Genomic DNA, 13,780 nt, shown 5'->3' on the forward strand with positions numbered 1-13,780 from the left:
TTTGAGAAAAATGGATAAAGGGGAGATTTTCACATTGGTCATCTGAGGACGAGCTCAGCTTCTTTTTGCTGGAGTTGTGGAACAAGGTGATTAGAGAAGCAGACTGCATGGAGAGCTGTGGCCGCTGAGTCTCAACTGCTGTGATGATTAAAATGCTTGGAAAAGTTGCAGGGGGGGGTGGGGGGGGGGGGGGGGGGGGGGGAAGGGGGTGTAAAAGTGTGTGGATGGAGGAGAAAGGACTGCTTTCCCAGCCTCAGGTCTAAATCACATTTCATCCTGATACTGGACTGCATGATCTGATTGAAATATGCTTTACGGTTTTCATGGCCACAGTTCACTTACCAACAATCTCTGTTTATGAGGGAAATACATCACTAAGCAGCATATTGTTATTTCTATAAGTGTGGGATTGTTTGTGTTTGCTGTACAGGCATTTGATATATGTCCCTTTGGGTGCACAAGAGGTGAGTGTTGATCGAATCACGCTGAGGGTGATTCATGTGAGAAGGTGGATTTGACACTATCATGGACAGGTGCTGTCAGCAGATATTTATTTGAGTCTGGTGAACTTAAAAATGTCTCCCACAGCTTAGAGGGAAGCGAAAGTAAAGCCCACTCACTCGCTTCCTCTTGCCATTTCTGTAATCTGGTTGAGGAGGAGGTTTCACACATCTCTAAATGCTTCCCACAGATAAAAGATTTAAGAGCATTCTCTGTATTGGCATTACATTTCCTCATGAGCCAACAAATATGCCATTCGTGAGACACATTTTTAAGTTACCAGCAACTTAGAGATTTTACTCCCAACATGCAATTTGGCAAGAATATATTATGTAACATAAAAAAGTTGATATTAATGAATTTTGTGACTCCTATTATTATCCTTTATTGTACCTTTATTTGGAGGATAATTAGGCTCTAATAATTGGAATATGCAATTCCCATAATTTGGATGTGTGGAGAATGTAAACATGAAGTATAATGTTGCCATGGAGTAAGTTATTTAGTCTCTTTTTTTCTCTTTGCCTTAATCTCTTCATATTTTGGCACCATTAAAAGTATGTCAATGTTCCTGTTTGCAATGTACCCATGCACATACGGACAACTATCACTGGATAACTTTGAAAAAAAACAAACGTTTTTTATATGACTTCCAAGCAGTTTTATCAATGTTTATTATGTTTTCTGTTTTGTTTTACAGTCAAAGAAAGTCCTCAAGTGGGGGGTTAGAAAATGTGCATTGAGATAGATGTTAATGTTAGATTTTTATCACATTTTAATTTTAATTATACTATTAATATTTTTTATTATTCAGTTTTTGCTATTCCCTTTCTTTCTCTATGTTGTTTTCACATTTATTCTTTTACTTTTGTACACAGTTAGTTTTGTTTAGTTTTGAACAGTTGATTTTGTATATCATGTGTTAAGAAAAATAATTTAAAAAGAAAAAGATTGAGATTCAAAGTGCTCTTCAAGTGAAAGTCCTCTTCTTGCACCGTCACTGACACTTTACTGGGTCTTGCACAGAGCAGCAACAGCTGTGTTCATTTTGTGAAGAAACAAATCCCCTCACTACTGCTGCACGCACTTTGCTGACAGTCGCCACTATGTAAAGCTAATGAGACGGATGACTTTCAGTGGCCAGTGAAGATAATCAAGATAATGACTAATTACTGACAAAGCTATGGAAGTAATTAGTATTTATTGATCTGTTTTTATTTGGGAGCCAGACTTGTGTGGTGTGAGAACCTTCATATATTTGTGCCTTCATGTTTGGATTTGATGCCTTTTATTAGCTTTTTAACCACTAAAAGAGTTTGAAAATCGATTTAGCACAAACATAAATTCCTTTAAATGTTCAATATACATGCACACCAGCCAAGTAAATGAAAGTGGCCCTTTATGTAAGAGTTTCCTCTCCACATTAAGCTTTTCCATGACTTGTGGTGCAGCTCCTGAATTCCCACAGCGACAGTCTCTTAATTGGAACAAGCATGTGGTCCAAGCAAGAAAAAGGATAGTGAGTGGTTCTGAGAGCAGGGAGAGCTGCTTCAGACAAAATAAAGAAGAAATGTTCCCTCACGTGAGGGGTTTCCAAGTTTTACCCCTTTAAAGTCTGCAGAGAAAAGTAAAAACACGCAACCAAGGGAACAAATGATTTCATGATACAGTCATTTGAATATAAGGCTACATTGCGTTTGATCATACTTGTCATTTTCAAATGCATCTATCAATTAATGCTCTTCTGTTTTGGGTGCTGGAAACCCTTTAACAGCTCAAAAAACAATATGTTATTTATTTTCCCCTAATTCTATGAGAATTATTTTTTAAAATGACTGAACAGATGAAATATATTTAAATACAAAGGATTTTCAAGTCTTTCGGGATTTCTCTTATTTTTAGAGAGGTCTAACAGGGAGCCAGACCTTCGGGAACACATATTTGTTCTTGCATGGCAAAAATAGAAAGTATTACCACTTTCCCACATATTGGGTTTTAATAAAGTCAATAGAAAATATTTGAAGGAAACTATTTGGTTGATCATTTTACAATTATTATTATTATTACTGTTGTTGTTGTTGTTGCTGTTGTTATTAGTGGGGTCTGTGGGAAGTAAAGCTAACAGAAAACCAGAAGGGTTAATATTATGACCTGACTTGCACCTGAAGAGGGCGCCCTCACAATTCAATCACCTAGCTGTGTAGTAAAGGTGAGAGGATAGATTATACAGTCTGAGATAGATAGATAGATAGACAGATAGATAGATAGAATCTTAGAAACTGAACTCCTCTTGCAAATATTATAATATTGTCTTCATACTCAATAAAAACAAAGCCCTCTCAGGAATGAATCTAGGATGTTTAACATCTTTTGTCTGCTGGCAAACAGGAGGCCTACAGCAGCAGCTCCTGAAGAACCAAAAGCAGCTCATCTTTCCACATCACTCAAACGCTGCTTGTCAGACATGGTGCAGATAATATCCCAAGGCAAAATCTGACTGTCTCCCCGGCAGCTGGAGAAACGCTTTGTGTGTGTTTGTCTGCTCAGGTTGTTCTGTACTCACGGAGCATCAAACAGAAGAAGAAGAGCCATTGGCTCCGAGGAGCTGATGACGGAGGGAGCGCACTGTCTTCTCCAGGAGCGCATTAGCCCATTCTCTCCCTCACACACAGACAACCACACACAGACACACACAGTGCACCTCGGACAAGTGGGATGAGACCAGTGTGTCGGACTGGAGTGAACATTTAAGTGGAGAACTTTTTCTTCCTCTGCTGGTATTATATTTTGTTTGTTCTGGAGGTGGAGACCTGTTAGGACGAGCGCGTTTTCTCTCCAGGAGCGCGCAGTGTGTGGCACACGCTGGAACAAAAACAGCTCGGTGCAGCGAGTGCAGCGCAGGCAGCTTTCCGTTTTAAAAGCAGCAGGAGAGGCAGGAGAGTTACGGAGTCCGCTGGGAAGCGGTGTCGGTGCGTGAGAAAGACGGACACCTATCTCTAAAAAAAACGACGGATATTGAGAAGAAAGGAACTTGGATATGGCGGGTGTGAAGACGTTCGACCTTCTCGTTGGAGTTGTTTTAGTTTTGCAGTGTGTGGGAAATGCCCGAGCCGAGATCACTGACGGAAACGGTAAGAACCAGCACCTTAAGTAATAACTCAGACGCGTTCACACTGAGTTGAGGTCCGTTCCTGAATTCACGAGTCAAATGCGTCTGCAAAAACACGTAGGAGAAAATGTTATGCACGCACAACTACCAGACACAGGTGGAGTGTGGTTTGCTTTTGCATAAGAATCACCATGTTTTATGCTCAAATTGCAGCATTTGTTGTTGTATAAAACATCTATGTAACATATTTAAGTGAAAACAGAGGTTTTGTGTCTGCTAGAAAAAGAGAGGGCTGCCCTCAAGGCTTTTTCATTACCATATTTTTAGGAATAATCTATGTATAGGGGTGTCATGACCTACTAACTTCATTTTTTCAAAGACTTTGTTTTATTCTATAATTATTCTAATTATCATATTTTCACAAATATTACAAGTTTGAGTTAATTGCCAGGCTTTTAAAAGAAATCTTCTGCTCTGCTCCTGCTCTGAATACTGTATTACTGTACTGTACAGTAACACAGGCCCCAGTTCTGGTTCTTTTTGTGTGTGCTTTCTTATTTCTGCTATGACCTGGAACTAACATCCTAGTGCAACTTTTAGCAAATCAGATTTGAGATCAGTTACCATTGGCTTGTGCAGGTGTTTTTCTCTGTAGAAGTCCTGCAGAGAAGGTGCTGGATACCTGCATACTCTGTCCCTGCTGATGTCCTTGATTGTAAGACACAGTCAACACTGGAGGATGAGGACTACAGTGTGAACAATATTCCTACTGTAAAGCCACAGCCTGTGCACCTAAAATCCCCTAATCTCAAATCTCGTCCACCCCACACACTGCACACACACACACACGCACACACACACACACACACACACACACACACACACAGCTCACCCTCCGACAGACGGTGAAATAAGTTCATGCCAACGTTGGTTCAGTTCACACAGGCGAGCTCTTCTTTCCCAGGGCTTTTATTGCTGGCAGCGTTTTTTCATCACATATCAGATAGTGGTTAGAGAAATGTTCGGCTGCTGACAGTGACTGTAAATTAAATCCGTGTGTGCGTGTGCGTGTGTGCAGACCACAGAGTTACTGGAATGTGTGGCCCTGTGAGGTGGAGAGAGATGCTATCAGCTGTGTGTGACCATTCGCACACACGCGTTTTAGTCTTATTTATGAATTCAATCAATCTGCTGGGCTGCTGCTGCTGCACTGTGGCTCATTTGAAATTGGTGCTTTAGAGCTTTGTAGTTTGTGTTTCTCGTGGGTTTCTCAGAATGAGGCTTGTTTTAACGATTGCATGTACTGAGGAAAACTCCAGAAACACCAACATCCATAAACAAAAAAGGGCTTTTTTTCTCTCAGAGTGCTTCATCACTCCATCTCCTGCACGAGCCGGCCACATTCAGTATGTAGGACAGTATTTTTAGACATCTGGGCGAGGTGCTTCCCTTGTCGTACACTGACCTCAACTCTGCTGTAAGGAGCTGCCACTGTCCATCCTTAGATAGGCTTTTATTAATAGAGCGCAGGTGACTCCTCCCCTCCCTGGAAGTCCACTGGGAAGACATAATGCACCATTCACTACCAGAAAAGCTTTCAGATTCTCAAGAAAGTGTCTCAGCAGCTCCAGCAGAACCTACAATGTGAAGACTTGTTGAGGCTTTCATTTCCCCTTCTTGCGTTTCTTAATTCAGTGCGCTGTAAAGCACATCTGGGTGAAATTACACGACATCCTGTGAGCTCAGTGCAGCATTTTTTTTTAATAAGCTTTGAGTCTGTGATGTTCATCCGGTGATAGACTCACCAGTTGCACGCTCACAAAATTGGGGCTGATTTTGGGGTTAATCTACACTCCGGCACTTCTCTCGGAGTGGAAAAAGAGATGTTCCACTAGAGTCTGGAGAGCGTCTGTGAAAGAGGGAGAGCGTGAGAGAGAAAGTCTTGCCTCGTGTAATGATGTGGTCTGATTTAAAAGCCTGCGCCGAGGGCTGTTAATGTGCTAAGACTGCGGTTGTGTGTGTAATTTTATTCGTTGTGGATGCTCGTAGTCGAGATTCTTTGCAGGCTCGGGGAGGTTGATTGAGGGGTAACCCACTCACAGGCAGCGATACGTCTCCAGCGCCAGCTCGCCGCTCCTCATCCATCATACTGCCAGCAGCTACCTCTCCAATCATACAAACACACACTCAGAGGCACATGTAGACTGACTCTCAAAGAGTTTGACCTTCATGACAAGGGATGGGTTCTGATAGCTGGTACCAGTTTGGATCTGGTAATTGAAATGTCTGGATTCCTTAAGCTCTGGAGCAAGCACATCCCATATCGAACCTGTCATTCACAATCTGTTAGTCACTGTTGCCTCTGTCTGACGCTACAGGTGTCTGCGAAGGAACAAAACAACAACTGATGATGTATATGAACACATGCTAACTTGTTTCCATCCATCTGTTTTTTTGCACATACAAAAACCCTTTGCTGAGGTGGACACGTTGGGGCATCGATCATGTGACAAAGTGCAATGAAAACAGGCTGACGGAATTCTGTTTCTTTGTTGATCTGTGTTTCCCCTTACATTAACCCCAACCCTAACACCAACAACTTATCTCTACTACACCTAAACACCAGAACCAACATAACCTAACCCCAACCTGTTTGAATGGTGTCTGTGCAGGAACAATAAAGTAAAATTAATATTATGGTTGTTTTTACTTTAGCTTCTACGGCTTCTGCAGCTGCACCATAGCCCCGAGCAAAGTGCGAAAATATAAATTAGTCAGGACAGGGTTACTGAAAGCAATGAATCACAGACAAGTGATAAAAGAGGTTGAGAAAACATCCTTCCCACACTTAAGAATCTCAGTGGTTCAGGTATGATACTGCACTTGTACAGTACGAATTAAGTGATGCCTTCATTTCCCACCCAACAAACTACCTAAAAAGATTTGATAAGGGATTTGAAAGGTTTTAGATTTGATAAGCGGATTCAGAACTGGATTCAGAGTCGATAAAATGCTACCAAACCCTTTCCCCACCTTTTCATGACTAATGCTGCCATGTTGCTCTCTTCTCTTTGTTATGCTTGAGGGAGTGTTCCCGACATAAACTGTCTGCAGAGACAGTTCTCCCCCAAAAATGGGAGGTCCAGCTCAGCCTACTTTAGTCAGATGATTGTAAGCCTTCTTGGAATCTCACCCCCGCCGGCCCTCCCTCCCCCGTCTCTCCCTCTGTCTGACATTGCACATTTCAGAACGGACAGAATGAGCTAGCCTCTTTATTGGCCCTCTGAATGACCTGCTGAAAGGATCTGCCGTGAATGGATGACGGGGGTGGGGTGGTATGAAGGAGTGAGAGACAAGGAGGGGTGGCGGCGGCGGCGGTTGGGTTTTTTTGTGCAGTATGCAGCCACAGTAGGCCATGCCATACACCCCGTACCAGCATGCAACAGCAGCAGCAGGCTCCTACATTAGTCACACTGGCCCTTGTCGCTGGGTTCCTTGCCCCTTTTACTTTTAAGAAGCCCAGTCTGACAGCTTGAGAGGGCTGGAGCGGCACGCAGTGTTCAATAGGCTCAGAGACAAAGAGCAAAGAGGCCACTCGTTAATGAAACCCAGCGCAGTTAAGCTCCTCTTTAGCTTTTTCTCATTGTCTTTCATGTGGTTCAAAAGATCCTTCACTTCCAGTTGTCGCAGTGCTCTGTCAGAGTTATCATGTCCGGGAGTAATCACTCCCTGGCATTTTCTACTCTGTGTGATTTTATTTAGTTTATTCAGAGCAGCAAAATTATGGATCTTGTCCTTCAGGCAAGTTTGAAAAGGTCAGAGGCAGAAGACGCGCGATGGTTAAAGCGGCCTCGTTGCGAAATGGTGCAGATCTGAATGTCAGCGGTTCACTGAGAGATGACCAGCATTTTCCGTTCATGATAAACATCCATTTTCCACAGATGATTGCAAAGCTGCCAGCAGACCGCAGCGTCGTCCACAGTCAGGCTGTTATCTGCTCCTCCTGTTGACTCGGCTGTGGGATGCTGCCAGAGGAGATGCTAGATCATCAACTGAAATGAGTAAAATGGTTTTTATTTTGCTGGGAGGAGTTGCCTTTTCATTTTCCGGGAGGGGGAAAGTTGGCTGGGATAACGAGAAGAGGGAGGAGGTTTAGCACAGCCAGCCTTTACTAAAATAATTGATTAACCGCATGAATTACAGAAGGACAAATAAATGGTAGGACTATTAAAGGAAAATTCATCCCTTGGACACTCTTCTACAGTTACATATCGTCAAACTCATGTTCAACAATCAGATCCAGGGGGGGAAAGATGCTTCATTTGCTTAAGCATCAGTTTATTTCCTGTTATGCATTTGATCCCCCAAATTGAATGTATCTAACCATGATGTAGTCCACAACATATGGGATTTGATACTGTAGCAGGATCTCAAATGATCCTGAAATAGTCAATGGTTTTGTTTTGTATGTTAATTTAAACTCCATGACAGTGAGGGCACATACGAACCAAGATAAACCAGGAATGCCAGGGGATACTGGTGGCCCCAAAACTCTGAGCTAGGATGGCAACTTCTGCAGGGGAAATAAACCATAAAATATGGCAAAAGAAAGGATTCAAAGAGTCTTTTTAATCATATTTTGTACTGAAAGGAACAGAAGATGATGGCATGTTTGAGAACATTGAGGAGGGCAGTGCATCAAACAACAGTGCAGTCAGAAACGTCCCTGGAGTGGTTTTATGAACAGTTTTAAATGTTTACGGGTGGACTTTTCCTTATAGCTCATCTAATCTGGCCCATGTTAATACCAGTCACATGCAGAGCGTCTGCACCCTTTTGTCTAGTCTTGCCTGTATTCTGAGGACTGCTGGACACTTGAATTATGGGTAAAAATGTCTTCACCTTGGCTGATATGACAGGATTTGTGCAGGATCTTTTGAGTGACTCATTAGATCACTTAAAGGGGGTCAATCCTGGCAAAGTTTGATACACACCAGTAAGTACCTGGTATTTGAGGACAGTAAACTAAAGATCAAAGTACTTAATTTTACGAGTAACATAGCATAAAATGGCTGGCTGGTTGGCACTAAGCTGTTTGAGCTATAACAAGGGTCCCTGTTGGCTAAAACCTGTTAAAATACCTCGAAGAAGCACAGATGGAATGATTTCATGCTTGATACTCAGTAGACCTGTTGGAGTGGCATTCAGGTGCTTTATTGTGCCAATTGAGAGAGCAAGAAAGCTGGGAATTACTTGCAGGGGTTACAGAACAACTATAGAATGAAAATGCCCTTTTAAATTATATAAGAAAACATGGAGTCATTTTTATTTTTACCTCTATCAGACCCCCGCAGGTGCCCATATCGTAGCTGTGCATGATAACATATGCCAGCTTCTCTGAATGTGAACATTATGTACGGTCTCTGCTGCTTTTTCACATGAAGCCTGCACCGGAAATGATGAAAATAATCCAAAGATTTGTTGAGCTCGCTGAAGAAAGTTGAAAGAAGTGGCTCGCCAAAGGGGAACAAAGTGTTACATGCATGGCTATCAGGAAGGAGAGGAGAAAGCTTGGTGTTTCAGTCCGTCCAGGCGTGCTGAAAGAAGATAAGGTGCTCGCCCGACTGAGGAGGCTGTCCCCCCACCCTGAAGCAGGCTTCATATCCTGAGCCCAGCAGGAGCGGCGGCTTGGCTTTGTCCCACAAAAGCAAGTGTCACTCACAGAGTTTATGGCATGCTGCTACATGCCTTCGCCTATATGTGCAACTGTGTGTGAAGGTTTTCTCTCTCACTCTCCCATCACTTCCCATACAGTTTCTTTTACTGTTGTTTTTCTTGCTTTTACTCTTTATATGTTGGAATTCAGACAGCAGCGAGTGAAGTAAGTAAAGGCTGGATCAGTATGTTGCTGTAAGGGTCGAGTTTCAAACCTCAGTACTTTTTGAGTCCAGACTGAAATTTGGCACTGAAGGCTTGGTCATATTCTTAGTCTTGTTTACTTATTCTTTCATCAGATATCAAGGTCTGGGGTACCACTTCAGAAGTTTGTCTAAGTTTGTTAAAAGAAAAACAGTTTTTTGCTGGGTTTCTTGCAAATTGAATTAGTGAACAAGTATTATTTTGGCATCAGTGCCAAAACATCAGTTTTGACCGTTCACCAACCCATCCCAGTTTACTACAGGCCTGTCAAGCTTTGGAGTCACACGTGGAAGCGGTGTAAATGGGGCTGTGGTAGGAGACATACTGTTTGAAGGGTGGTGCTTTCTTTTTAAACCTTTTCAAAACCAAAAATACAAGAGCAAAAGTGTAAGGGGTGGATTAAACAGTGTGTTTGTCAACTTGAAAAGAGGCTGCAATTGTTAGTATGTTAGCTAGTTAGCATGATCGGCTAACTAGCTTAATACCTACAGTGGTTAATACGTGGACTAGCAGGCTCTATGTTGCAATACAAGAACAATGCCACTTTATTCCCATGTTTTCCACAAGAATCACCAACTGGTGAGGACGCTTTTGCCTGGGACATGCAGCTTTAGCCTCAATCTTTTACCACTATGTCCTGAATGTATTTCATGTATGTAATCCTAATGTATCCTGTATAGCAAGTAAAACACAATTTTTCAACCATGAGTTGAAAAACAATACATTACATAATACAAAAGTACATATATACAATACAATACAATACAAATTTACATAAAATGTACAAAATATTTACATAGACAAAAATGCAATCAGTTATGTAAGAAATATATATAAACAAAAGTAAATGAAAAGACTAAAGAATGTCTGATATTCTTTTTTAAAAGCAGCTAAAGAAATTGGCATGCCAGTCTTAAGCCTAGACTGGAGTTCATTCCAGGACGATGGGCCATTGGAAGACAGATCCTTTTTCCTGCTTCTTTCCTCATTTTTGGTACCTTGCAAAGTAGTCCAGCACCAGATCTTAAATGATATGTATATTTTTCATGTGAGAAAACTTAAGTTGAAGCATTTTATTGTTCGCACATCATCTCTGCAATCACTTAGGACTTTGCTCGATTCCTGAATGCCTATGTAATCATGATTATTTTATTTGACCCCACAGACTCAGTAATTGAGTCAAGATAGCCTAATATTGCTGTTTGACGTGACTTCAGCCAAATACATTTAAAAAAGGTCCGTCTTAGAGAATTTATTACTTTCTGGCCTGCCTCACACTTTGAAAACCCCTGGTCAAGTCTGTTGCTAGTCTGGCAATCAGGCAAGAAACGCTTGCACCTTTTTTTTGGACAGTGTGCTAACGGTTAGCTGTCATGCTGAAAAGAAAGTCTGTCTTTTCTAAGAGCTCCAGGAGGCTTACTTCTTTGTAAAGTAACGAAAATGCTGCATTCATGGTGTTGAAAGGTACGCTCGGTAGTAATAAAAGTTGATAAGTAATAAAGGGGGGGGCAGGACATAGCTAATTTTAAATTGTGACATTTTGAGCAATACCTACCCTTAGGTCATGTACTGTGACTGATTTCCCTGGTATTTGAGGTAGATTGAGAAATGCAAAACACTTTAATTTATTGTGATGATTAGCATGCTAATACTGCACACACTTGAGTATATGTTCAAACGGTGTTTTGAACTGTGCCAAGTTCACCCTTCACAGAAATGATGTCTTGTACTTCCTGTAGGTCCACTAGCGCTGCCTTAGTTACACTGCCCGGAATATGTCTCCAAATCCCCTGTCCTGAAGTTTTTTTCCCTTACCAAACTCATCCTGACAAAGAACAAGTGTGCCCCGCAGCAACTGCTTTTCACAGACTGCAAGACTTTGATAGGTTGGAGCATTTTTGGGTGAAAATGAAGAGGTTTACAGCCACAAGCGTATTTCTGCGTGAGAAGAAAAATAATAGATTGTGATTTTAATGATTCTGTTTGCCACCGTACTCTATCCAGAACAAATGTTGATGTAAATGGATTATTTCTGTTGTCATGTGCCTTTCTGGTGAACATATCATTGTTCTATATACTTAGAGGCACTTTTTGGTGGGTTGAATGTTATTTCTTGATGCCTTGAAACACTAAATGCCACACAAATTGAAAAAGACTCAGATTTATGGGCCCTGTAGCCCCAGGGAATTAAAGCTGGACATCGTCATCTGTCCCTATATGTGTTGGAAAAGAGAACGGTCAGCATTGTTCTGCTACTTGTTTTGGCTAATTCACTCCTTGAATGAGTCACAAAGATTCAACGCAGTTCTTGTAATACATCTGTTAGACTTTCGTGCTGGCTCTGCTCTGCTTTGCTGTTCATCACTTGACCCCTCAGGAAACAGGACTGCCGGGAATGGGAAGCTTAAGAACTCTTCCCAGAAGCAAGCAAAGTTTTTTGGAGGTCATGGTGATCTGTGTTTGGAGCATGCAGTTTTGGACAAGCTTGTCTCCCAGCTGTCCACCTCCTAACTCAGTGCTGAGCTCATCCTGAAGCTGTAAACAGAAGGCCAGTTGGCAGCGCATTCATAATGGGAGTTGCACTTGCAGCACATTTTCACGTCTGTCCTGTTTATCATGTTATTTTTCTTCTTCTGACTTGATCAAACATGCTTGATTATACAAAAGTGACAAACCTCATCAACATGTGATTCTGGTAAATGAGGTTTACTTTGTGCCAGGTGTTCAGGTTTCTGTCTCCTCGCCCGTGCTTGCTAGCAGTTTCTCCTCAGCACAGAGCCAGGAACAAAGGCTTGCTTTGAGTCTCTGTGGTGATGAATTGCAAAGTCTAACAGCAGCCTTTGTATGTGTGTACTGTATGGGAGACAGAGAAAGTGGGAAACTGCCCAGGTAACTAGAGACTTTTAAGTCTTTGTCCAGTGGTATGCCCTGCACTGACTGTGGGAGTTAATTGTGTTTTCTTGTAAAGTCTAGCAAGAACAAGCGTCCTGGTATCAGGGGAGGTCTGGGTGTGGTGAAGTATACACATGTTATGATCCAGAAGGCAACAGCACATCAATTTAATGGGCACAATAGATCAAAGTCTGTGGTTTGTCTGCATGCCTTGGCCTGACTGCTTGCAGCGTCTCTATTAAGTACATATATTTGTTATGTATAACCGTGTAAGAATATGTGTGTTTGTGCCCCCTACCGCCGTCCTTTTGTCTGAAGACTGAACTGGTGAAAAGAGGAGAAAGTGGTTGCGCATTCAGCTGAGTATCAACCACTTTCTGCTCCTCGTCTAGGGAGGGCAGCTCTCCTTCCTTAAGGCTGATGGGTCTTTTGTCTCATCTCACATGCAGTATTTGCTCAGAGTCATTGAGACTGAATGCTCTTCAGATCTGGGCCCATCTTGCCGAAGTACTCTGTCACCTCTTTAGGAATGCTCACCTGCTCTACGTTAAAGATATATTGCACTGTTTCTAGCAGCAACGTGTTGTATTAAAACGGTAAATTACATCCATCCGCTAACGATGTCCTGTCCAAAGAGTGTGATTAATGGTGTTTGTTATGGAGGTAATTCTGAGTATTTGTGACCATTAAAAGGTGTTTACGTGAGAGCTCTTTTGTCAGATTGTGAGAGGAGCCTTAACATCATAAAATGTTAATTGACTCCCATTTAAAGGCCGTTGTCTCCCATGCCCCAGAATGCTGTAATTAGATGGCAAGTGAATTAGTGTGAGCAGTTTAATTATGAATATGTTATTCATAACATTACACATAGGTAATAAATGTGCCCTTCTCTCAGACAGGTGGGGTGGGAGTGAATGAGAAGTGACCGATGGAAAACCATGCAATCAGTGTGAGTGACAGCCAGTAAGGAATTTGAAAATTTGAAAATACAATAACATTTTGGAAAACACAACATAGGCTATTAGAAAGCAAGTTAACAAATTAGAAAACAAAACAACACTTTGGAAAACACAAAGTTTAAAAAAAATGTTGTCATGTTTTATGTTTTGTTGTTTTCTATTTTTCTTTAAAACATTTCCCTGTGTTTTGCACCTCAGAGCCACCATTTTGTGAAAACTAAAATATGTTTTTGCAGCCTCATTCTGGTGTTATTGTTCAGGCAGTGTTATCATTACACTGGTGTCCCACAGCAACCAAAACCTGATACGTGTCTCAGTCAGACGAGGTCCAGCTATTGATTAAATGTCTGGCCACCTCCCCATTCACACAAACACTTCTGGTATCACAGACACTGGAAGT

At 41.8% G+C, this 13,780-nt stretch overlaps 1 protein-coding gene across 1 annotated transcript in view; it reads left to right on the plus strand.

The window, feature by feature from the left end:
• The first annotated feature begins 3,098 nt into the window (after positions 1-3,098).
• The window catches only part of plxdc2 (plexin domain containing 2), a 106,448-nt gene continuing 95,766 nt past the window's right edge, over positions 3,099-13,780 (plus strand). The window contains exon 1 of the mRNA XM_038729785.1: positions 3,099-3,632. Within this exon, the coding sequence (XP_038585713.1) occupies positions 3,539-3,632 (94 nt within the window). The 5' untranslated portion in view covers positions 3,099-3,538. The remainder of the gene's footprint in view (positions 3,633-13,780) is intronic.

Source organism: Micropterus salmoides, unplaced genomic scaffold (genome assembly GCF_014851395.1).
Source record: "Micropterus salmoides isolate LMB-PRFRI ecotype aquatic unplaced genomic scaffold, ASM1485139v1 Ms_hic_scaffold_1, whole genome shotgun sequence".
In the NCBI taxonomy this organism is placed as follows: Eukaryota; Metazoa; Chordata; class Actinopteri; order Centrarchiformes; family Centrarchidae; genus Micropterus; species Micropterus salmoides.